This window comes from Dipodomys merriami, unplaced genomic scaffold (genome assembly GCF_024711535.1).
Source record: "Dipodomys merriami isolate MVZ:Mamm:240054 unplaced genomic scaffold, mDipMer1.0.p SCAF_20, whole genome shotgun sequence".
In the NCBI taxonomy this organism is placed as follows: domain Eukaryota; kingdom Metazoa; phylum Chordata; class Mammalia; order Rodentia; family Heteromyidae; genus Dipodomys; species Dipodomys merriami.
This window is the reverse complement of record NW_027203382.1, coordinates 18313180-18334672: the sequence shown is the minus strand read 5'-3', so window position 1 is coordinate 18334672 and position 21493 is coordinate 18313180. Positions and strand designations below refer to the sequence as shown.

Sequence of the window (21493 nt, the reverse complement as noted above, 5' to 3'; positions counted from 1 at the left end):
ATCATTTAAAATCATAAAGGGATCCAAGTAAGGGTTTTAAAGAAGAACCATTTTAATATGAAGTACATACTGTAGGATTATCTCAATGGTTTTCACATACTTATCAATATCAAATCTCACATAAATAAATGAAAAAATATGAAAATGAAAATAACTGATATTGGTCAAAATAAATAATTTAGATGAACCATACTTTTAATAAACATAAATTCAGTTCATATTTAGAGTGAAACTCTCTCACAAGACAAAATATAATTGAATGCTATAGATATATGTAAAATATACAAATACATACAATATAATTGTATAACTACATATATATGTATATACATATATTAATCTGCATACACATATATGCAGATTAAGAAGACAAAATTTTGTCAAATTTTTACTATTTTGAATAATTAACTGTAAAATGGTTTCATATTTTAAAAATCTCTAGCATTTGAAGCAGATTAAAATGATCATCACAGTGGATAAAATATTTTAAAAGTTCCAGCCCAAAATTACTGAAATGTTATATTATTCATTTAAACTATTTATAAATATGACTGGTAAACTATTACTGTATCTTTGACAGACAAATTCTATGTCAAGTATTAAAATGTTCATTTTTAATGTTTAAAGTATTTACATTGCTATTGAAAATGTTCAGTAGGTGATCACATAATAATTACCACATGATTTTACATTATATCATAAAGATAAGGTTAGATGTAAATTTATTTCTCATTTTATATTAGTTCATATTACTTAAAGGAATATATTGAAATTACAAAATCATAGTTACTTTGTAGTATTAATTAAAGTGCTATCCAACTTAAACATCTTGCTTGTAATTTTTTAAAATAAATTTATTAAGCTTTAAATGTACAACATCATCCCTATTGAAAAGATTTCATTGAATCCTATTGCAAAGACACTTTTAACATCCATAGTCAAATAAAATTTTGAATTGGGCACAGTGGGTCAAGCCTATAATCCTAGCTACTTGGGAGGCAATGATTATGGGATTGAGATTCAAAGCAATTTTAGGCCTAAAATTTCATGAGATTCCATCTTAACCAATGACTAGGCATGATGGTGTAGGCATGCTCGCTTAGCTACAGTGGAAGTATTATGATTAATGCAGTCACATTAATAAGCCAACCCCATTTAAAGAGGCAAACATAAGTAGGAGAATTGCAGCCCACAAGAAAGCAGAGAAAGGTTAAGAAGACATCTTGAGTAGGAATTCCAAGAGCAGAGATCAGGGAAGGTAGCATTGAGAACATGCCTTTCCAGCTATGAACTGAAGACAATATGGGGATATGTCTCAACAGAGAAACAATTTGTGTGTGTGTGTATGTGTGTGTGTGATCTAATAGAGATAAATAAATAGCATTCAAGTTCATTAAGTGTTTATTCTTCCATTTGTGCTCATCTTGATCGTCTATGTTCTGATTAGTTCTGTTTCTGTCACTAGCTAGCTGTGAAAACTTGGGAAAGCCACATTCCATATTAGTTCATATCCGTTTCAGTTTCTCCATCTGAATTCTCATTTTTTTTTCTTTATTCTGAATTACATTACTTTATTTTGCTCAAAGACTGTATAGTGTACTTTCTGGGTATGTTAACACTGTGTAGATACTCTCTGAAGCCCAGACAGTATAATATATAAATCAGTAGGAATGAAATTTCAGGAAAGCCCAACATTTAAAAAGTGATATCATTAGTATTTTTATTTGCATACATCCAACTTAGGCCCCATTCCATTGACTATTTAACTTTGGGGACAGCAGTACTTCTAATTCCTTGTAAACACTTCAAGTAAATGAGTATCTTGATATCAGTTAATTATTGCAAAACTCTCTCTATCGTAGGCTTCTAACAAGATTAATAAATTGTGTGCTAAGATATGTATTCAAATGATTTTTTTCTTTCATGCGATTGTTTCTAACACATTGATAAGATTATTTCTTTGTTGCTTTGTATGTCCCTCCCCCACAGTATAACCCCTGCTTTCACTGTATTTGATGTCGGTATAATTTGTGGAGGGGAAGGGGAAAAACAAATCGTTTAAATAGGGATACAAGTGGACTTATTGCAACAATGAGATGTACAAGTCGTTATGTCGAAAACGAACTTTTCAACTTTGGTGCGGGGGGGGGGTGGGGGGGAACGGGGAGGAGTGGGGGGGCGGGCGGAGGATGGGAAGGGATGAGAAGGGGAAACAAAGGAGGAGGCAACAATGCTTGATAAGAAATGTACTCATTATCTTGCCCATGTAATTGTAACCTCTCTGTACAGTATTTTCACAATAAAAAAAATAAATTGTGTGCTAAATTCTTGCAGATCCTCGGGCAAGTGAACTGGTTCCTTCATTATCTAAGCCTATGATTTTTGATGAACACTTTCTGGTTTCATAGCCTTCTGACTGAAGTAACTTTACTAGTGAGGTAAGTCTGTCATATACATACTTGAAACCAAAATGGGATTCATGGAAACAAGCACAGGCAAGTGAGGAACTCTTAGCATTCTTTTCAGGGCACAGATTCTACTACTATGCATATCTTTTAAGGAGACACATCCTGGAAAATATGTGTACACTAATAACATTAATAACTACAGGCCATTTCAATGAACTATGCAGTATGGAAGTAAATAGTATTTTTTTGGTCCAGATACCATAACAAGCATTTAAGAAAAATTATGTATATATATACATATATGTAAATACTTACTATATTGGCAGTTTCTTCCCATAAATTCTCCTGGGCATTCACAGGAATAATTGGCAACAAGGTCTGTACATATTCCACCATTTTTACAAGGCTCTGCTTCACATTCATTTATGTCTGAGTAAAACAAAGGAAGGGGGAATTATTGGTTAAAAATTATTAGCTATTAAGACAATTATAATTATTGGTTAAAATTATTAGCTATTAAGATGATAAGATATTAGAGCATTTGATTAGTTTTAAATGAAAAAGTCTGAGTAATCATATTCCTTTCAATGTGTGTATACACATAACAATAATATGGATGCTACAAAACCAAATATTTATTAAAAATCAAAGTAACTTAATTTCAGATAGAATAAAAAATCCATATATGATAGGAAGACCAACAGATCCAAACTATTTTTCTATTCTGGAAATAAATAAAATAAATATGAGCAATTTGGGTAAATATTCAGCATTTCCTTAGAATTAAATCAAACAAATTAACTCTGATAGGGAGATGAATTGGTTTCACTTACATGATCTAGAAACCACCCTGCAGCAACAACTGACAATTAACACTGACTCATTTCATCTTAATTCATTAAAATTCTAACTGATAGAGATGTTTTAGTTTCTAAATAGTTCGCTTTTGATGAATATGATGAGAAGCAAATTAGATTTAATAGCTAACGCTTGTTATATGCAAAGCATAATAAATGTAAATGATGATCACTTCCTAATCTCATTCTCCAGTTTCTAAAGTTAGGGTGACTAAAAAGGCTTACCTTACAAACATACTTTATGTATACTACAGAAAAACCAAAGTATTCTAATTTCATTGTCAATTCAACAACATAAAAATGAGTATAGTTTTTGAATGCAAAGAGAACAAACCTGGCAAATCTTAGTTACTAGCACTTATAAGTCATTCCTTCTATGCAGAGCACAATACTAGGTCTTTAAAATACCCCACTCCACTTCAAGACCATTGATACCCTATCATTATTTCCCGATAAAAGTCTAACAAAAGAATACATGACCTAAAAATGTATTTCCTATTTTAACATTTTTTTTGAAAATTTTATTGTCAAGATGATATACAGAGGGTTTACAGTAACATGAGCAAGGTAGTGATTACATTTCTTGTCTAACTTCTTACCTGATTATTCTCCCTCTCTTCTGCCCCTCCCACCAATCCTCCCCAAGTTGTACAGATCATTTCCAACATATTGTCTTGTGAGCATCACTGTTGCATAGGTTCCCCCTTTGTCCTTTGTCTCACCATTTTGTTGTTCCCCTTTCCTTCCCTAGTTTGAATAAATATATACAAAATACCCAGGGTACCAAAATTGAATACAGTGACAACAGGGGATAAAACATAGGGGGAAACACAAAATAAAAAAGAAATCACATTGAGAACAACAGCAAAGAAAAAACTCTTGTGTCCATGTCTTGGAGTCCATTTTGCTTAGCATCATCTTATCTGGTCATATGTATGTAGCTCCTGAGCTATTCTGCTCACCTAATAAGTTTATTCTAGATGTACTAATTATTACAAATAAGGTACACCATGGACCTAGGTTTCTTTGACTTACTTCACTTAATATGATTTTTTCCAGGTTCTTCCATTTTGTTATAAATTGGGTGGTGTCATTCTTTCTGATGGAAGCATATTTCTAATATACTATATCAAAAAGGATTTCTGAAATCTTAGATAGGACAGTTGCTTAAAGTAGAATGGTTACTACATTAACTTTATGCTAAGACCAAACTAAGTAGTAGAAACCTGTCTATCTGTATTTTCTTTCAACTTTTATTTTATGTACAATTTCTCTTCCTTGCAACCAGACTCTCCACCCATTATAAAATGTTTGCCTTGGGATGTCTGGAAAAACTTTTTATGCAGATTGTGGTTTTCTCTAAGGCACTTCTTTTCTGTTTTGTTTGTTTCTATTTGTCCCAACTTGGGACAAATAGAAACCATTCATGATTGTGTTCAGAAGCAATTTAAACAATTTGAAACTTTTTTGAATGTCAAATACTAGCTTAAACTCAGTATCTGATAATTACTAAAAATTACTATATGCTTTAAATCATTCTAATTATAACAGACCCCTAAATATTTGATATTAAAATATCCAGTAAAATAGAGAAGGAGAAGGAAATGAAGTGAGGGAAGGAGAGAAAGGAATAAGAGAAGGTAAGAAGGATAAACTAGAAAAAAGTAAAAATCCTTATGTACATATCAATCCAATGAAATATTCAATTATTTTAGATCTTACTAAAATTTTGCTTTATTTTAGTAGTAAAAAAACAGTGTGCTGCTTATTTTGTGGCCAATTCAATTTAATACAGTGGTATGATTTAAATATACTGCAGTATTCCTTTCCTGTCTTTCCTGTATCATGTCTACTAAATTGACTAGTTGTTTCTGAAAAGAACATTTTATTGCTGGATTGGCAAGGCTCCTTTTGGATTAATGGCAGAATGGTGATGGCGTATTTCTAAGGGGGCCAGAGTGAATCACATATTTGAATACATGATGGTAGATTTAAGGACAGAAGAATCCTCTTTGGAGAAGATAAAGTGAAGAAGAGTTCTGGCTCTTAAATCTGAGGATGTAGATAAGGGACCAGATTTTCATCAATCCATAGTGCCCATTGAAAGAGCAACCTCTTAGCTTTCCGTACTGAAGACTTCGAGCAAGATGGAAATTTTTTCAAGTAAGATTTTTATTGTGAAAATAGTGTACAGAGGAGGGGTTGCAGTTACATGAGAAAGGTAATGAGTACATTTCTTATTAACCATTGTTATTTCCTCCTTTGTTTTTCCCCTACCATCCCAAGATGGGAAATTTTCTCCTTGCTTCTTCCATTTTTGAAAGGGCCTATGGTAAACAAAGTTCTGTAGATGTAAGAATGAGCAGGATGTTAGGACAGTCACTCTCCCAAGATTTGATATTCAGAGGTAGAACATATAATTCAATTTTCAGGCAGGAAGTACGGGGATTTTTTTCTTTCATTTTAAAAATCGGACTACAACACAAACTCAAATTCTGCTCTTATTACTTTGAAATTTTAATGGAAGAACACTTTCATAGTAATGCAAGAGAACAACCAAAAGCTATACATGCTGTTAATGGTAGGCAGGCACTGCCATTTGTCACTTCCATAAATCTTTCAGTTATTTGCATAATAAATAAATCATTATAATATGTGATGTGAAATTTATTTCATCAGGCTGGTACATTATAATTATGGACACCTTATTCTAAAAAGCAACAACTTTCCCTAGAATTTAGCATGAGGTGTGCTGGACAAGAATTGTATTTGCTCAGAGGGAAGTGTTTCAAACATTGTTTCAATTATTTTCTTGATATTTGAAGTCTATCTAAATCTCAACTAGCAAAATGAAATTGTTATTTTAGATGAATTATATTGTTTAATAGCAAAATTACTTATCATATCATGTGCAGGCCCAGAGAACAGATACAAACCACATAGAAGCTCTTATGTATTAGTATAATGCAAATCTTTTAGTGGTTAAGGCTGTTTGCTTGTGATTAACACTGCAAGCAATTTAAGTGGAAACTGACCTCAATTTGTATAAATCATGTTTAATTAAAGGCTAGATATAAATGTTCACAGAATGTAATGTGATGAAATGAAAATTAAACAACCCTGTAATACATCACATCCATTTCTTGTCACAGTTCATATCATTATCATTTTCAGGAAAAAAGTCAACATCTATTTTAAATGTAGTGAAACATATTGGATACACAATAGGTTTTATCTAAAAAAAAGTTGAAATAGGAAGTGGAACTGTAGCTCAAGTGGTAGAGCGCTCATGTTGAGCTGAAGAGCTGAGGTACAACCCCCCATGCCCATAGTTCAAGCCCCATGACTGACAAAAAAAAGTTGAAATAGCATTCCTTTGGTAAAATAAGAATAATATATTGCTAAATTTATAATTTACATATATATAAGATCATCTATTATTTTTGAAATACTATTCTCAGTGCCTTTCTCATTACAAATCTTTAGCTACAATGAACCTCTGAGTATAATGAAGGCAGATTGCTGAGTTCTAACATACTATTTTGCTTACCACAATGTGGTGTCACTGAGGAATACTGACCACTACACACATTTCCTAATTTCATCTCATAACTGACTCCTCGTAGTCTGACTGCTGTTTGGCCATTTAAAAAAAATGGTGAAGCAAGAAGGAAAAAGAAGCTATGCCAGGGCTGGGAAGGTGGCTCAGTGGTAGAGCGCTTGTCTTGCATGCATGAAGCCCTGGGTTCAATTCCTCAGCACCACATAAGCCAAAAAGAAAAAAAAAACGGAAGTGGCACTGTGGCTCAAGTGGTAGAGCGCTAGCCTTGAACTGAAGAGCTGAGGACAGCGCCCAGGCCCAGAGTTCAGGCCCCAGGACCGGACCCTTGTCCCTCCACTCCCCCCCAAAAAATAAGCTATGCCAAAACAAACAATTCTGTTTATCTGGAATGAAAATAGAGACATTCTCTAGATGGATTCCTTAGCTCTTGCCTCTGTTGCAACTAATCAAACACATGTATTTGTTTTACTTGAATAATTTAAGACATAGTCTTTATCATTATGTTGTACTTAGCTTATTATCTGAAAGTTTGTAATGGCTGGTAGTCTACCATTTCAGGCCTGTTTTTTTTTTTTTCTATTGAGAAAACGGTCTCCATATCCACATCTCAGGGATATACTATTAGAACTTCTTTTGCAATTGACAAATCACAAAACTATTATATAAGATCCACTTGAATATTCATCCTTTAGGAAGTCTACTTATATATATCAGCACCCTGAAATTTATTGAGTAAATTTATTTGGCAAACGTTTTATTTTGCAAACTGAGCCTCAAAGCCTGAGAAAGTGACCTTAGCATGTGAAGTTGTCTAAAAGTTTTTGAAAATTAAACTTTCATTTGGTGGTGTCTTATTTGTGCTTTTAAAACAATGGAGTGCGTGGGAAGACTTTCTTGAAAGTCACAGCAATAATGTTTCATCTTCCCAGATAATTAATTTTAAATGCTCAGGGTTTCATTCTTCTTTTCTTTTATTTATTTTAAGTTAATTCTTTTATTTTTATTATCCTTAAGTAGTTGTTTAAGTAGTTGTTTAAAGGGATTTCAGTACAACATGTTTCTGAGTAGAAAGCATTTAAATCAATGGAACCCCTTCTATCATTCTCCTCCATCCTTGACAACCCTACCTATACCCTCAATTTACCTAGTTCCATTTCAACATATGTACATTGAATATTATAACTGTACTCACCTAACTTTCTTCTCTCCATTCATCTACCCTCCCTTTGATCTCACCCCTTTTTAACTCTAGCTTGTTGGAGATGAAAACTCATTAAGTAATTCATTCAAACTTGTATTTGCTCTGTGCAGAATAGAGAACAGTAGTTTGTATTCTTGGGCCATCATTTCGTTAAATTATTCATAGATTTTTTTTCAGACATCTTCAGTGGATGACAGAATTCCAGTGGTTTACAAACACAGTTTAGAAATACAGCATTTTAAGTATTGTTTGCATAAAAGATTAAAACATTCAGCCCTTCTATGGACAGACATTTTTACTTACTCTTTTCTTCATAAGCCTATCTCTCTCTTTTAGATACCAGGAACACAATTATTAAGAAGATGCATTTGTTTCTGGGCTGAGCCTCCTCAATTATTATAAAGATAACATAGTAGTAGCTTTTACTTTTCTTTTTTCAAAGACAGTTTTTTGAATTACCTATTCCTTTCCATTGGGCTACTTTTTTCTCCTTTCAATATTGTTATTGACTGCTAATTAGCTAAGAAGAGCTTATTTCAAGAGCCTAATTTTTGATCCTTAAAAACTCAACTTCCCTAGGCTCTCCTTAAGCTGTTAAATATTCTACATCCTCCCATGAGTGATTGCCTTTTAAATTTTGACCTTTCATATTTTTTCTTATCAAAAGCCTACAATTTTTTTCAGTTCCTCTTTCAAGTCTGATGACTTCATGATGAATTTCTAGGAATTCTGTTCCTCTACTCAGATGCTGAATTTCACTGTGCCTTAAATAGAATTACCTTGAGGATTTGCCAGTCATTCCTGGTACCAGCTCAAAATATTTTTAATCATGTAGGCTTGAACTCTCTTTTGGTCTGGCTTACTAGTAATTCATTTTAAAGTAGAAAATTAAAATCAGAATTCTTCAATCAGAACTCATCACACATGAACATTTTATAATGGCTCATTAGTGGTTTCATTTTCTAACAATGTTAGTGAATATAAGTGCCATGTCCAACAGGCTTTTACCAATAATTCAAAGATCATACATATCTCTGTCTTAGCATTTCATCTCTTACTTAGTGATCTCAATTAATGTGAAAATATCTCTTACACTACTATAAAGGCAGTATACATCCAAATTCTCTGGGATGCTTCTAGTAGGGCTTTTTGCCTACAATCTGGTATTTGGCAAGTAACACAACATAGTTATTCCAATGGATTTCTATAGTCAGAAGCAGGACAGAAGCAGGGCTAAGGGAGGGGTAATTTGAAACATGTCATATCTCCGTAATTTGAATATTCAACAACTTGAAAACTATTTATGAATACAAGACACATTGAAAACATATAATGGAAGCCAAAAAATAACAATTGTCTTCTTTGGTGAAAATTTTTACCAAATGAAAAATTATCTCAGTGTATGTTATCACAGTAACATTTAGGATTTTGTTTATTAATAAATATTCTTTGATTGGCAAGAAAGAACCAAGAATATTGATATCTAATGTAAATATCAAATATATTCTGTAAGTACAAGTTCTCTAGTCCCAAACATATGGCTTTGTTTTTCTTAAAGTGATTCGTTACAGAAAATAATAGAGATGGAACAATGTTTTGTTGTTTGTTTTGTTGTTTATATTGTCCTGTTGGAAATTGGATCTAGCACCTCATGCATACTAAGCAAAGACTGTACAATTAGACTACCCCCTAGCAAATGTTTATTTTCAAGTTGAAGCATTAAAACACATTAATGAAAGTTCTGCACTTAGAAAGGCTGATTTACATAGTTTTGAGTGGCACAATAGCAGTAATATTGTTTTAAAGGAATTCAGATAATTGTGAAAGGCAGGAAGGATGGCAAATGCTTAAGAAAACTTAAGCTTATAATAATCATTTATCTATCTTCCATTCATCATCCATCCATCCATTGATCAATTCACCTTTGGTTCCATGTCCAGTGCTAAGAATACAAAGGTTAGGATGCCATAGTTCCTTATTTTTGCCAGGCTCTTAGAGTGAAGGTACAGACAAAGGGATAAATAATCAGTCATAATGAAAAGTGGCAAGTGCCACATCAGGAAAATATCGTGTCTCAAAAACAAACAAACAAACAAAAAAAAACAAACTCCAAATACTGATAGTTGAATCAGTCAAGCAGTTAGGAACGTTGAGATTTAGAAGGGCCTAGCAGACTAAAAAAATCTTTGAAGTTACATGGAAGAATAAATAATTCACTCTAAATTGTCTACAAAACACAATGTTGAAAATGAACTTTACAACTTCGATGTGAGGAGGGTAGTTGTGGAGGTGGGAGGGAAGGGATGGTAGGGGAAAAACAAAGGAGGAGGCAACAATGCTCACTGGGAAATGTACTCTTTACTTTGCTCATGTAACTGTAGCCTCTTGGTAAAGAATTTTTACAATAAAATACATACAAAAATAAATTATCTAAATTAAATGTGTTTGATTATTCCTTATACTAGTAATCTGAATATCTAAAATGATACCTCATTTCCCACAGTTCTTTGCTCTACATATATGAGAATCATTCTTCTGAGTTATTACTTTCATTACAGTATTTCATCAATCATACATTTTTCATAGTCTAGGGTTTTATCTCAAAATAACCATTTTATTTTGTCAGCTTTACAAGAATTAGTTCATTTGCAGTCTCTAATTTGTAATCATCTTTGATGGTTGTTCAGTATTTTTTCCTATAGTGAGTTATCAAAAACTCCTGTTACTAGCTGAGTTGAGACTTCTCTATCGGAAGCATAGTTATGAGTCACTTAGTTTGCCTTCATTTAGCCATGTACCAATTTACCCATTTACTGATTTATTCCTAATATGCATTATTTGTGAATCACACAGTAAAATACATAATCCAAAATGCAGTGAATAAGTGATAGTTTCAGGTGTAGGAGATTTCATCTTGTGGTCCTTTATTCAGGAGAAAGATAATTATAATAATGAAATATATGTCTTTTAGTATTATGTATGAAATGCACCATGATTTTAGAGGAAATGGTAGCTTTGTCTAGAGGAGACACAGAAAATTGCTCAAGGGAGCTAATAAATTTGGTTGAGGAAAATGAGCAAAAGATTTTTTAATGTGGCAAATTGATAAGGCACACAGTGTTTTCAGAGAACAAAACACTGAGTCTCTGGAACATGCACAAAGGTGGTGTATGTGTGTGGGGAGGAGTGTATCAGGCATTGTGGTTACCAAGCAGACAGGGACCACATTTTTATGGCATTATAAATAGAGTTAGATTCTTTAAATTTTAGTCCTTGGATACAGGGGAGTTAAACTTGGGAATTCAATATATGTTCAAGGAGACACGATATTAAATAAGTTTGTGTTTTTGAAAATACATTCACACACTCTAGAAGAATTTCATTATTGGTAACTTTAAAAAGCAATTCAAAAATCAGAAGGTGAATATGTTGAATTTGTTTGACTTAGAGTCCTAGTAGTTTCTATAGTCTTCCTTCTCTGAACATTTAGCATGTTTTGGAATCCACAGGAACTTATTAATTTCAAGAGCTTACTAAATGTGTATGTATGTATGTGTATATGAATATATATAGTCCATAATATCTCTTTTCTTTTCTGACATACAAATTAACATGGATTTTTATACTTTCTCCATAACTTATACTAGTGCACCAGAACATAAAATTACCCATAATTTCTTTCTTTTCCTTGCTATAAGCATTTTAATATTCAGGTTCAAATTTTGGCCAGTCAGCAGACCCAAAGGCAAACTATTTACAGAAGAAAAATATATGTTTTTTTGTCAGTCATGGGGCTTGAACTCTGGGCCTGGGTGCTGTCCCTCAGCTCTTCATCTCAGGGCAAACACACTACCACTTGAGCCACAGTGCCACTTCTGGTTTTCTGGTGGTTTATTGGAGATAAGAGTTTCACTGACTTTCCTGCCCTGGCTGGCTTTAAACTGCGATCCTCAGATCTCAGCCTCCTGAGTAGCTAGGATTACAGGGATGAGCCACCAGCGTCCTGCTGAAAGTCAGTATTGACAAATGCCACACCCCCTTAGGCTCTTGCTCAAACTAAAATCTCTTGCTTATATTCAGAAAGCAGTTCATACTCTTTATAATTTACCTCTATATATGTTATGGGCATAGCTAAAAGCCTTCTAACAATAACATCTGACAGATAAGAATGAACACATCTGTCATCTTATTGATTCTGAGCAAGATATTCTTTTAAACCATGTATGTGTACATGGTATGAACTAGATCCTGGTATTATACATGTTTTAGCAATGGGGAATAACAGAATAGATACTAAAATACAAGCTTTCTTTGAATCACACCCATAGTAAACTGAATGACAACTTGTCTTGATTCACAATCACCAGAACACATTAGCCACCCTTTTCATCCCTACTCTAAACATTTCTTTGAAATTAGTTTTCTGCATTGAGGATGACAGATATGTGATATATACTACCCTTAATTTTTCAATGTTTATATTAACTTAGTGGTATTAGCATTTTCCTCTAAGTTAATGATTCCTCTAGGTTAATGATTGCTTTCTTCAATCCTATTTGTTATTACTGTTAATAATTTTCTCAAGTTTCTTTCATGCATGTGTTTCTAACGCATTTATAAGATTATTTCTTTGTTGCTTTGTATGTCCCTCCCCCACAGTGTAACCCCCCGCTTTCACTATATTTGATGTCAGTATAACATGTGGAGGAGATGGGGACAAACAAGTCATTTAAGGATTCAGGTGGACCTGTTGCAACAATGAGAAGTACAAAATGTCATGTCAAAACCAGCTTTACAATGTCGGTGTGGGGGGGGGAGGGGTTTATGATTGGGTGGGGGGGAGGGGGGAGGCTGGGAAGGGAGGTGAAGGGTAAACAAAGGAGGAGGCTGCAATGCTTGGTAAGAAATGTATGCATTATCCTGCCCATGTAATTGTAACCCCTCTGTACAGTATGTTCTCAAATAAAATTAAATTAAATTTAAAAAAATAATTTTCTCAAAATCACAAGTGGTTTGGATGTAATAGGCATTTGTGTGAATTTTACTTCTCAAATTCACAACTGCTGTTTGTGTAGAATTTTTCTTTGTGTTTGTATGGTATTTTTGGCTCATACTTTTGTTTTACATGGCTTTATCTTCTTATTGTTATTGCAAAAATTATGTGCAGTGGGGTTAGAGTTACATAAGTGAGTTAATGAGAACATTTCTTTTCGAACAGTCTCACCTCTTCTCTTGCTTTCTCCCGACCCCCTCTCCTACAAATTGTATAATTCAGTGTCTAGTGGGTACTACTGATGCATTTGCTCACCCTTTGTATAACCATTTTTGTGCTCCCTGTTACACTCTCCCAACAGATAAACTTATATACAAGTCAAAAGGTGCAGAAAACAAAATCAGTGACAAAGGGAAAAAATAGTAACAACAGCAACAACAATGAACCCTTGGTTCCATTTCTTGCAGTTCATTTTGAAAATATCATTTATCTGACCACAGGCAAATAGCTATTGAGCATTTGTGATTCTCTCCTTTTGTTTAACTGTTTGAATATCATTTTTTGTTTGTTTGTTTTTGTTGTTGCTGTTGTTGTTGGTCATGGGGCTTGAACTCTGGGCCTGGGCACTGTTCCTCATCTCTTCACCTCAAGGCAAGTGCTCTACCACTTGAGCCACAGTGCCACTTCTGGTTTTCTGGTGGTTAATTGGATATAAGAGTCTCACAGCTTTTCCTGCCCCCAGCTGACTTTGAACCACTATCCTCAGATCTCAGCCTCCTGAGTAGCTAGGATTACAGGTGTAAACCACTGGGGTCCAGCATTGTTTTAATATCTTTATGCTTAGATTGCTTTAATTTTTTTAGAAGCATTAATACATTGTCTACATGCACAATTAACATTTTTGATCATTTTAAAATCATTTTTCTTGAGGCATGATCCACATTATCTTAAAAATATTTATAAGATAGCCTGCAAACAGAAAAGCATGCAAAACAAAAGCCTAACAAAGGCCTAACACAGGAATCCTGTCAGTACTCCGCCTCCATTCTCTTTTTGTCAGCTTTTTATATGGGAATCACAGACTTGCTCTTTTTGAAAGTTTATACTTTGTCCACTTACATATGTATTCACAAACTATGTATTTTATCTTTTCTACTTAAATATGTGTACATTATCTTTGCCTATGTTGTTTCTTTGTAGCAATAGATCAATTATTTAGTATGTACTTTCATTAGTGGCTTTCCTCGGATTTTCCTGGCAGGTAGTTACAGTGAGTTCATTTCCTTGCAGTAGAATGTGTCACTCTAAAATATACTACAGGCATTCTTCTTTTCTGTTGTTAATAGCATTTGCATTGTTGGAAATAAAAGCATCAGAGAACATGCTTGTAAAAGTCTCTTGATACTTAAGTGTATTGAATTTCTCCTGGGTATACCTAGGAGGAAAATAGTCATAAGGACGTATATGTTCAAATTTGGAAAAATCATGCTAAGCTTGTTCTTAAAGTGGTGGGTCAAATTTACACTGCTACCAGCAATTTAATTCATAAGGTTTCTCAAGATACAATACAAACTACATGAAACTTACTGGTAACCACTTATTTCACTTCAAGTACAAGTTGTAAATAGAAAGGTTTAGTATCAGCATGTATTTTAAAGATATATTGTCACTGAAAGAGGCTTTTAAAGGAATGAATTCAAACTCTCAATTCACAAAGCTAAATTGCATTTTTTCCTCTCATGACCTTGATTTTTTTTAAAGAACATAGAAAGTTGTATTAAGAAAGTTGAACCAGAGCTTATAAACAGCATTAGATTTAAATAACTGGAATAGACACACAGTCTCATTTTGTATACATTGAAAGATAATTTTACTTAACCATAACATTAATTTACTTAAAATAACTAAATCAAATCTCATATATATATATATATATATGAAGAGTCAGATGATATAGTAAAAATACTTCCTATTATGTCATTTTGGTATTCTTGGAGTTTTATTTTATAAACATTCAAAATATTTGTTCTCAAATGATGAATTATATCATATATAGAGCTACTATGAATATTAAGGTAATGTGTGGTGAAAATATGATGTAAAGTTAAAGGTTTTAAAAATATTATCTAAATTATGATTTAGAGAATATTCAGACTTTTCTGTAGAAAGTTTCTTTCGGTGAGATATTTTATACACAGAAGTTTCTACTTCTGGCAAGCTCATCAGAGTAAATAAGTGAATATAATTTTTATAATAATAAATGCAGAAGAGTAGCTCTACTTGGAGTGGCATGAAAACAGTGTTGATCAACCGAATTTGTCGGAAATTTTGACCCACTGAATGGGACCATTCAACAGAAATTTGGTGTATTTATTTCCAAAATGGTGACATCTACTTTAAAAATAAATAGCACATCAACTTTCCGTAATATTTTGCTGAACTATCATTGACAGCTATAGCTGGTAGACATAAATTATGGCTGGCAAATATAGAAAGGCTGTTTTTTAAATGCTTTAGAATTTTGGTCCCCATCAAGGTGAAAAAGCTGAGTGGCTAGATTTCTCTCATTCCAGAACCTCAGCTCCATAATTACAGGATGTTTTGTGAGTTTCTGGCAGAGCTCAAGTCAAGAAAATACCTGCCACACTTAAAGGCCCTCCCATCGAAGAGTCTCCTTTGGTCAAAAGCCCACTATTCTGTACCTGAAAAGGGCTGTTTTTAATATCTTGTGTTTTTTCCCATATTTATTTTTATGTATGTAAAACTGACGTGTTTTCTTCATTAAAAGTGATAATGGTGTGATTCAAAAGATTCCTGTTTCTTATTAGTAACAGGGACCAAACTTTTCAGGCAGATTGATTAGACTGAAAAAAAAAAATCAACAACAATACTGTATAGACAATAGTGTTTAAGATTCTCAGTATCATCCTTGTCTAGGTTTACTGTTCTAAAGAGAGATTACAAGTAATGGCATAAAGAAGGACAATTAAGGCAGAAGTGTTATATTCTGATTGAACTGTTCATGTAACAAAACAACCATAATGGAAAACAGCATGGAGGTTTCTGAAAAATTAACTAGTAGGGGCATACCAGGCCTCATGTCTACAATCCTACATACTCTGGATGCTACGATCTTCAGAATAATTATTCCAGGTCAGCCCATGCAAAAATATTTACAAGACTCTGTCTCCAATTCAACAAAAATGTAGCTTATCTGGAAGCATAGTTGAAGTGAGAGAGGATTAGCCATGAGCAAGCAAGCCTAATGAGTACGAGGCCCTGCAATTCTATGACTTTGTTACATATCCAAAGAAAATGAAGTGACTTTGTTGAAGAGAAATCTGAACTTTTCTGTTATTGTAGCACCATTGGGACAAGCTATGAAATAGAAATGATAAGTATCAATAGGCTGATGAAAGGATTAAACACACACACACACACACACACACACACACACACACACACACACACACACACACACACACACCAAATGTGGTATATCCACAAAGTAAAATATTACTCCGCTTGAGAAATAATGAAACTCTAGTATTTGTGACAAAATGGATGGAACTGGAGATTGTTGAGTGAAATAAAAGATCAAGCACAGAAACACAAGTGTTAACCTCCCTCATTTATAAAATCTGCATACATTGATCTCCTAGAAGGTGATGGTAAAGTGGTTGTTACAAGAGGCTGAGGAGAGTGGTCAGGGGAAAGGGTAGGGAGATGATTAGTAATATTAAACTACAGTTAGAAAAGAGTAACAAGTTCAAGTTTCCTAGTATGCAGCATAGTATCTATGACAAACATTTCATGTGTATTTCAAAAAGCTAGAAGAAAGGCTTCTAAGAGCTTTTATTATAAATAAATGAGAGATGTTTGAGTGAGTAAATATTTACCCTGATTTAAATATGCAATGTAATCATGTATTAAAGCAGTACACATTTTTCCATAAAATACATTTTATAGTGGTTAAGTTGGAATCCAGAGCTATTATCATGCTTAAGAAGCATTCCAATTGTGATCTGTATACAGTAACCCAAATAAATGTATTTTTATTTAAAAGAATAAATTGTGAGTCTGGACAGCCCACACAGGCTAGAGTTTGTAGAACAGAATACCTGAGAAAAAGAAATTATTTGAAGAAAGTCACGGCAAGGATTTCAAGGGAATATTTAGGATTGCAAAGCACCTAGCATTCAACAGGAGATGATTACAATGGCTAAAATTTGCAAGATTGACTCTACCCAATAATGGGGAGAAAGTAAACGAATTAACCTTTTCTTTATTGTTGGTCTCATTTTGAAAACAACTGTTTGTGAAATACTTAACATATATCTGCAACATGATACAGCTAATATACTTCTATGTCTTTATCCAAGATCACTCTATGCCTGAAGACAAAAAAAATGGGTCTGTATCGACATTCATGGTTATACATAGTAGTATTATTTAAAATGACCCAATGTCAATCAGTTATTTATTGTAAATTTATTGTATATTTACATAAATGTATAGTTTTCATAAAGAAGAATGGCAAAAAAGAATCTAAAAAAATTTTACTGAGTGAAAAGAATACAGATGAAATCTATCACGTGATTTTATTTAAAATTTTTCAGAAGTAAAACTCATTTTTGGTTAAAAAAAAAGTGGGGTTGTACGGGGGAATCTAGGAAGTTATAAGAATCAGAAGGATCTTCCTGGGAGCAAGGAGAAAGTTTTGAAGGTGAGGAGATCTTCTAACTATAAGTGTAATATCTTACAAGTGTTAGGCTTCAGAGGTACAGGAATATACAGAAATGTATCTTATTTTACATTTTTAAATATGGGTATTTTATTCTCCGTCAATGATACTTCAGTAGCGTTGATAACATAGTATTCATGTGAAATATTTTGTTTTGTTTTATAAACCCCAGATATTTATGGCTGGAAACCTAGAACTCCACAAGCACACTCATCCACAAATTTTACCCCTCCAAGTTACAACTCACGAAGTTACAGACTCACAACAAAGGATTATTGTTTCATTTGCATTCAAAGCAAAATTGACTCAAAGTGAGAACCAGGCAGCACAAGTAAAATGAGACTGACCTTGTTAGAAACCTAAGTACATTAGCCGAGCATAATCATATTCATAAAAATGAATAAAAACACAAATTACTTAAGGTAAGTCCCCTGCCACTTGGTAGGTTATTCCACCCTTCAAAATGGTGATTTAGGAATGTTTAAATGGAAATTCAAGGAAACATTACTCTAGATTTCCTATTCATTTTATAACGTTGCTTTTAGACTGAATCAGTTCAGAAATCTGAAACATGATCATGTGTTGCTGGTGTTACTCATATCTGACTAACAGTTCTTATTGTTCAATTTTTCTAAAGGAAGTCCATAATATGAGTTTATATATATAATATTATGGATAATTATAATATGTATTATATTTTATATAAAATCATATAATATATACATATTTATTATTATTTTAAGACCTCAAGAATTATGGTTTTCATATAGGAACCATGAAGTGATTTTCTCTAGATCTCTTTGCTCTTATAAGATACATAACTTTGAAAAACAGATATGAACTTATGAGAATATTAATATAAATTTCTTTTAATACACATTAAGATAAAAATGTCACCTTCATTAATTACTTATAATTTCACATTGGAAAAATAACCCTCAGAGCAAAACTTTCCACTGTATCCAATGATCTGATGAAAATAATTGTCTGTATCCATAACTAGGACTTTGACAAATATCTCTACTTTTGTCAGAGAAGAATGAGTCTTATTACAAACTGTAATGCTGGCTAGGTACAATGACTCAAAATTTAATCTTAGCTCCTTGGAAGGTGGGGGTTGTAGTTTAAAGCAAACCTACATATAGTTTCCCAAACACTCCATCTCTAACAATGGCTGAGCTCAGTAGTGTGCACCTGTTATTGCAGCTAAAGGAAAATCACAATGACTATCCTATGTGGAGTATACAACCATCTTAAAAGACTTAGGAAAACATAGGTTCAAGGACCAGACTCCAGGCGCACTGTGGCATAAAGGAATATTCTATTTCACATTAATAAAGACAAATCATATTCACAAATTGCTTTGTAAAGTGACAACTTTGTACAACTACATAATCATAATAAAACAATAATCAATGCAAAGTGACCTGGAGGTATACAAGTTCACATAATAGAGTGTTTGCCTTGCAAGTGATGTCCTGAGTATCATCAATTTAGGAAAGAGAAAAGAAACTAATTTTATAGACTACTAGTATAAGATTACTGTAAACCAGAGCCGCGCGCTGGTGGCTCATGCCTGTAATCCTAGCTACTCAGGCGGCTGAGATCTGAGGACGCGGTTCAAAGACAGCCCTGGCAGGAAAGTCCGTGAGACTCATGAGTCTCCAATAAACCACTAGAACCAGAAGTGGTGCTGTGGCTCAAGTGGTAGAGTGCTTGCCTTGAGCTGAAGAACGCAGGGACAGGGCCAAGGCCCAAAGTTCAATCCTCACGACCCCCACCCCCACAGATTACTTTAAACCAGGTGCAGATTGCTCATAACTATAATTCTAGCTATGAATTGGCTGAGATCAAAGCCAACCCAGAGAGGAAAATGCATTAGACACTTATCTCCAATTAACAGTAAAAATCCAAAGGTTGATCTACTGTAGTGTGGTTCAAATAATAGTGTCAGCTTTGACAGATTTGAAAAGCTAATTGACAGTACCTACACCCTAAGTCCAAGCCTCAGTGCCCCCACAAAACCAAACAAGAGAAAATACTGAAAAACAGATTATTTCCTCTTTTAAAAATTCAATAGCTTCCCTGTCCCCATCACTCATAACTGCAATCCTAGCTAATCAGAAATCAGAGAACTGAAGGTTTCAGTCTGAAAGCATCTTGGGGAGGAAAATTTGTGTGATTCTCATCTCCAATTAACCACGAAAAGTCAGAAGTGGAACTGCAGCTCAAATGGTAGAAGGAAAACTGAAGGATAATGTGCAAGCACTGAGTTCAACCATAATACCAGCAAATCAATAAATAAAGTATAAATTGCACTAAAATAAGTTATAAGTATATATTTTTTAACTCTACCCACTTAAATTTTTAATTTTCCCAACAATAATGACTTTTGTCTATGAAACAGAAACTATACTCATTAACTCTTTTCCTTTGGATTTCACAGGCAAAAAGACACTCCACAAAATCTCAAATAAACAAGCTAGCGTTAATGTTTTTCCAAAGTAGAATTCTCACCACTGTATTGCAGTATTTAAAATATTTTCATTGACTTGAAAATGACTAAGATTTCTGTTTTGTTTTTATGACTATACAAATATATTTTTACACATACAGAACACTATATAAACTACCACAAAAACATACTATATATGTATGTTAAAATATTAACATCATAAGTGTAGTTAAATGTGAATAATACCTTATTTTAAATCTACACATATCATACACATATACATATATAAATCTTTGAATGTGCAGTTATTTAGTGTGTTACAACATGCTGTTGTTTTATTCTAATAATTATCAATAAATAACTTACTATACATCTAAGTATATTACCTCTCAAATTTTTTTTTGATTTCTCTTCCTTCTGGAATTTTTATATAACTATGTTATTTTTCCATTGGATAACTTTAGTATTTTATATACCTTTAGACTTTAATCCTTTCAAATTACCCTTCAAATCTCTTTCCTGTCAGTAAAGCCCTACTACTATCTCTTCTTCTACTCCCCAACATATTGTGTCTTAAAGTTGTATGTCCATCCACTGAATCCACAAAATGGCCATGCACTACAACTGTATACATGTATTTATTTCTCAGCCATCAGAATACCAGAGAAGAGTGAAGCTAAAGACATAGAGAGGGCTCCAATGAGAAGTTCTGCTCTGAGCAGAAGGTCTTCTAGATTTGGACTCAAGTCTGCTGCCTGTAGGAAGGATCATTCTGAGATCCAAGTTTGTGTTCAGCAACTGATTTCTGCATCTCTCCCTGTTCTAGACAGGAAGTAAAACACATAGATTCTAAAGGCTCTAGTTAAAAGTGACTCACTCACTGTTATTTTGCTTTATTCAAAATCATCTTTACAAATATAAAACCAGCCCAGCCGATGAGAGAAATATATTCCTCCTTAAAGGACAATTTCAAATTTATATGACATAGAAAAGATTCAAGGAGAAGTGAAGAATTAGAGCAATAGTCAAAATTGTACATGAGTTCTTCAATATTATGCTTTGTAATTGATTTCCAAAATATAACTTTCTATGAGTCTATAAATATTATCCACTATAGGACTGAGTATAGAAAAAAAGTTATTATCCTTCAGAGAAGTGTGACAAACTGTACAGTATTTTCTAGCTCCACAGTCAGATGGATTCAATTTTGAAAAAAAAATCAGTTGTTTTAAACTATGACTCACTTACTCATTTATTTAAACTATATTACTCA

The 21493-nt window shown here is 33.3% G+C and overlaps 1 protein-coding gene across 2 annotated transcripts in view; it reads right to left on the bottom strand.

Moving 5' to 3' along the window:
- Edil3 (EGF like repeats and discoidin domains 3) overlaps positions 1 to 21493 on the bottom strand; it is a 417822-nt gene that overhangs the window by 180635 nt on the left and 215694 nt on the right. For both annotated transcript variants that reach the window (XM_070031141.1, XM_070031142.1), the window contains one exon: positions 2724 to 2837. In XM_070031141.1, coding sequence (XP_069887242.1) covers positions 2724 to 2837 — 114 coding nt within the window. The remainder of the gene's footprint in view (positions 1 to 2723; positions 2838 to 21493) is intronic.